The 4,322-nt window shown below is 47.9% G+C and overlaps 1 protein-coding gene across 1 annotated transcript; it reads left to right on the top strand.

Moving 5' to 3' along the window:
* Window positions 1–1,137: 1,137 nt before the first annotated feature.
* Window positions 1,138–4,006, top strand: LOC105058055 (probable N-acetyltransferase HLS1). Its single transcript, XM_010940833.4, has 3 exons — window positions 1,138–1,632; window positions 1,778–1,959; window positions 2,079–4,006. Exons 1-3 carry the CDS (start codon window positions 1,459–1,461, stop codon window positions 2,959–2,961), a joined length of 1,239 nt encoding a protein of 412 aa, XP_010939135.1. The 5' UTR covers window positions 1,138–1,458; the 3' UTR covers window positions 2,962–4,006.
* The last annotated feature ends 316 nt before the right edge of the window (window positions 4,007–4,322 follow it).

The following is a 4,322-nucleotide window of genomic DNA, read 5'->3' as shown; positions in this document are numbered from 1 at the left end:
CTCTTCATGCCCCACCCCCTCGATGGTCGATGCCTCCAACTGCTCTGCATCCCCCACCCCCTGGGTGACCTACGGCGCTCGATGCCCACGACTGCTCCATGCTGCTACCCTCTGGAGGTTCGCACCTCCTCCGCTCTACACCTTATCCCCCCAGAGCTCGTAGCTACTGTTCACTCCCCCTCACCCGATAGCCAGTGCCCACGACTACTCTGCTCCCTAGACGGCCCACACCTCCACCGCTCTATGCCCCACCCCTCGGCACGGCCCGTGCTTCCTCCGCTCTGCAAATCCCTTCTGGCACCCATAGCTTCTTTATGCCACCATTGGAAGCAGAGAATGTTTTTTTTCAAAAGAAAAAAAATTAATTTAATTATGATATAAAATAACTTTAATTTTTGACATATTTATTGTACCAGCCATGCACATTAAGACTTCAACAAGTTGAAATCCGAATGGTCTATATTTAATCCGATGATCAAAAATGAATAAATAATAAAAAAATTGAAATATCTTTGATAGTACTGTAGCAAACTCTAAAAAAATTATATATTTTTATAAGATTAAAAATTTATAAAATTAATAAATATATTTTTATAAAATATATTAAATATAATTTTATATTTTTAATATTATATGATCGATGATATTGTATTCTCATGAAATATCCAACACACCATTTTTGGATACTCGTACATCTTTAATTATTGAATTATAACATGTTAAATATCATGTTCTTAGATCATTTGAGATTAAATTAGATTATAGGTGACCTAAAATCACTATGATGATTCCATTTGGATCATCAATACCATCTATCGTTATCCTAACCATAATTGCATGATACACCTTCAACTTCGTGGAAATAAATGACTATAAATGAAAAAATACCAGCGATGTACCGAAAAAGAAAAAAAAAAAAAAAACACGACTGAGCGCGCGCGCGCGCACGAGGTCTTCGCGCAGCCGCAGCCGCAGCCGCCACTTCTCTCCATCCCTTCTACCCTCCGCTTTCCGGTCGCCGTTATTTCCACGGCCCTTACTCTTTCTTCCAATTAAAATAAATGCGTACTTAGAACTTGCGTAAGAGAGAGAAGAGAAGATTCTAGGCAGGGGAAATTAATAAAATTAGAGAGAGAGAGAGAGAGAAGAAGGCCCCTCGTCCCAACCCCATCACCCTGTACAAACTTGTATATATGCCATTGCAACCCCATCACACTAAAAGCCCGATCATCACACTAAAAGCCCAAAAGGAGTGGAACTCTTCTCCTCCTCCTCGTTCCCTTCTTGCTGTACCCGTGATTCAACAAATTGATATAAAGCCACTTGCTTCTCCTCCCCTTCTTTCCAACTTCCACGAGAAAGAGTGGTCCAAGTCCTCTCTCCTTTCCCTCCCATCTATACCATTGCTTGCTTATAATACCAACACCAACAAGTTTATTGGCAGAGACCGGAAGAGAGATGGGGGAAGAGGGATTTGTGGTGAGAGAGTATGAGGAGGAGAGGGACCGCCTGAGGGTGGAGGCCATGGAGCGGATGTGCGAGGTAGGGCCCAGCGGTGAGATGAGTCTCTTCACCGACCACCTCGGCGACCCCGTCTCCCGCGTCCGCCACTCCCCTGCCTTCCTTATGCTGGTATCATTATCGTTATTATTATTATTATTATTATTAGTACTACTACTATTTTTCTCTCTTCTTTCTGCTAATATATTATTCGAATAAATATTTGTAATTTTAATATCATTTAATCATGAAATTTAATTTAATTGAAAATTTTAAGGTGGCGGAAAAAAGTGGGCCGGTGAAAGAGATCGTGGGGTTAATTCGCGGCAGCGTGAAGACAGTCACCTGCGGAAAGACCATTCCACGTAACGCCGCTGCGAAGCACCAGAACCCGCCCCCCATCCCTATCTACAGTAAAGTCGCCTACATCCTCGGGCTCCGCGTCTCCCCCTTCCACCGGTAGTCCACCATCATTATTGTTTCTTTATGTGCGTGTAAATGCTGATTATTAAATATTAAATATTAATGGTTTACTAAGTATGTTTGGTTAATTTTTTTAAAAAAATATATAAATATAGGAGGATGGGAATTGGGGGGAAGCTGGTGAGGAGGCTGGAGGGGTGGTTCAAAGCGCAAGGGGCGGAATACGCATACATGGCGACGGAGAAGGACAATGAAGCATCGATTCGGCTGTTCACCGGCCGGTGCGGGTACTCCAAGTTCCGGACACCGGCGATTCTGGTCCACCCGGTGTTCGCCCACCGCCTCCCCATTCCCGGAAGCGTCCGCATCATCCGCCTACCTCCGGCCGACGCCGAGACCCTCTACCGCCGCCGCTTCTCCACCACGGAGTTCTTCCCCCGAGACATCGACGCCGTCCTCTCCAATCCCCTCTCCCTCGGCACCTTCCTGGCGGTGCCTGCGGCCGGCGGCGGCGGACGGGGAGGATGGGAATGGCCGGGGGCAGAGGAGTTCCTGGCGGCGCCGCCGGAGTCGTGGGCGGTGGTGAGCGTGTGGAACTGCGGGGGGGTGTTCCGGCTGGAGGTGCGGGGGGCGTCGAGGGTGAGGCGGGGACTGGCGTGGGCGACGCGGGCGGCGGACCGGGCGCTGCCGTGGCTGCGGATCCCGTCGGTGCCGGACATTTTCCGGCCGTTCGGGGCGCTGTTTCTGTATGGGATAGGGGGGGAGGGGCCGGCGGCGGCGGGGATGGTGGGAGCGCTGTGCCGGCACGCGCACAACATGGGGAGGGGGGCGCCGGGAGGGTGCCGGGTGGTGGCGGCCGAGGTGGCGGCGTGCGAGCCGCTGCGGCAGGGGATCCCGCACTGGAGGAGGCTGTCGTGCGCGGAGGACCTGTGGTGCGTGAAGCGGCTGGCGGAGGGCTACGGCTACGGCGGGGCGGTGGGGGACTGGACCAAGTCGCCGCCGGGGACGTCCATATTCGTGGACCCCAGGGAGATATGATGCTTCCTCCCCTCCCCGCCGGCGGGGGACGGAATCTTTCGCGCGATTCACCTTCCTTCGCGCGAATACACCTTTGGATGGTCATTCAAGATCTTGGCAGCGAATGAGAGGAGGGCTTCGGAATGCTCTAAGAGCTGGGCTTTGTGGGGAGAGAATTTTGTCTGGCTCGACAAGGAAGATATTTTGAGCTACTGTCTACCCTACATGGCTTTTCTCTTTTGTTACATCGACCAGTGACCTCTTAAGAAAAAAAAACACTTTGCATGCTGTACAAAGCAGGCATCATAATATATATGTGATTCTAAAATATATAATGAATTATAGAGACAGTTGACATAAAGCTGGGTTTTGCAATGGGGAAGATAGGGAGATGGTTGTAGGCCAAGCTGGTGGCTGCAAAGCTTAAATTTAATGACTGGGATGCTTATATAATTGGTAAAGATATTTCTTCTTTGTGGTGCTCTATTGCATCTTCAGGAATATGGGTGTACGATGCATTCAAGTGGCACATTGATGATGGAAGTAAGATTCGTCTTCTTCAGGATCTTTGGATTAGTGAGATTCTTATAAATCTGAGTGCTATTCCCATCAATCTTCCCAAATGACTAGGGAGTCTCACATCTGGTTACTAATGAAGGCACAACCGGAACTTGGTGCATTGCATGTTCTCCAATGACATGGCCTCTCAAATCTTATCTGTTGCCATCCCCAAGAATGAATGCAATGATCGTCTTGTGTGGTATAGACATTCAAAATGAGCGCATGCATCCAAACTTCCGATGAATTTGGAAACTCAAGATCTCACCCTGAGTCAAGGTGTTCTGGTGGAATGTGTGCTGGGTCAAATTTTGGAAACCTAAGATCTCACCCTGAGTCAAGGTGTTCTGGTGGAATGTGTGCTGGGGTAAATTATGGTGCAAAGCTTGCTTGTATTCTAGACATCTCTTTCAAGACCAACAAGATCTGTGCCAACTTTGTTCTAGTAGCATTGAGAATTTGGAGTGCGACATATATATTCTCATGTCCCAGGGGTTATGCTGTTTGGCATGTTTTGAGGAATGGTCACCTGGATTCACTTCAAATTAATTCTACTAAGATAGAGGTCAGCGACACCGAGAAGGCCCTCGTTTATTATACTTCATGATGTATTTGGCAGGCTAGAAATGTTTTTATCTTCGAAAATAACAATATGAGAGTAGCTCCATCAATTTCTCTGCTCTTTGGTATATCCAAAACTATGGTCCGGCTTCTTCTTTAACGGGTTTGATGGAAGATCCATAGAACTAGGTTACTGGCGACTCGGTGAGTCCACAATAATCCTCCTCTCGATTGCTTTATTAGGCACCCCCATTCTGTAATCA

The sequence above is a fragment of the Elaeis guineensis genome, chromosome 15, assembly GCF_000442705.2.
Source record: "Elaeis guineensis isolate ETL-2024a chromosome 15, EG11, whole genome shotgun sequence".
NCBI lineage: Eukaryota > Viridiplantae > Streptophyta > Magnoliopsida > Arecales > Arecaceae > Elaeis > Elaeis guineensis.
Note: the sequence above shows the minus strand (reverse complement) of the source record. Positions and strands in the feature narration are given on the sequence as shown.

Bases quoted from the DNA above. Each gene is read 5' to 3' on its own strand.
- LOC105058055 (XM_010940833.4), top strand. From the start codon at position 1,459: ATGGGGGAAGAGGGATTTGTGGTGAGAGAGTATGAGGAGGAGAGGGAC. The intron at 1,633-1,777 runs GTATCATTATCG...GAAAATTTTAAG, and splicing joins CCCCTGCCTTCCTTATGCTG to GTGGCGGAAAAAAGTGGGCC. The intron at 1,960-2,078 runs GTAGTCCACCAT...ATATAAATATAG, and splicing joins CGCGTCTCCCCCTTCCACCG to GAGGATGGGAATTGGGGGGA.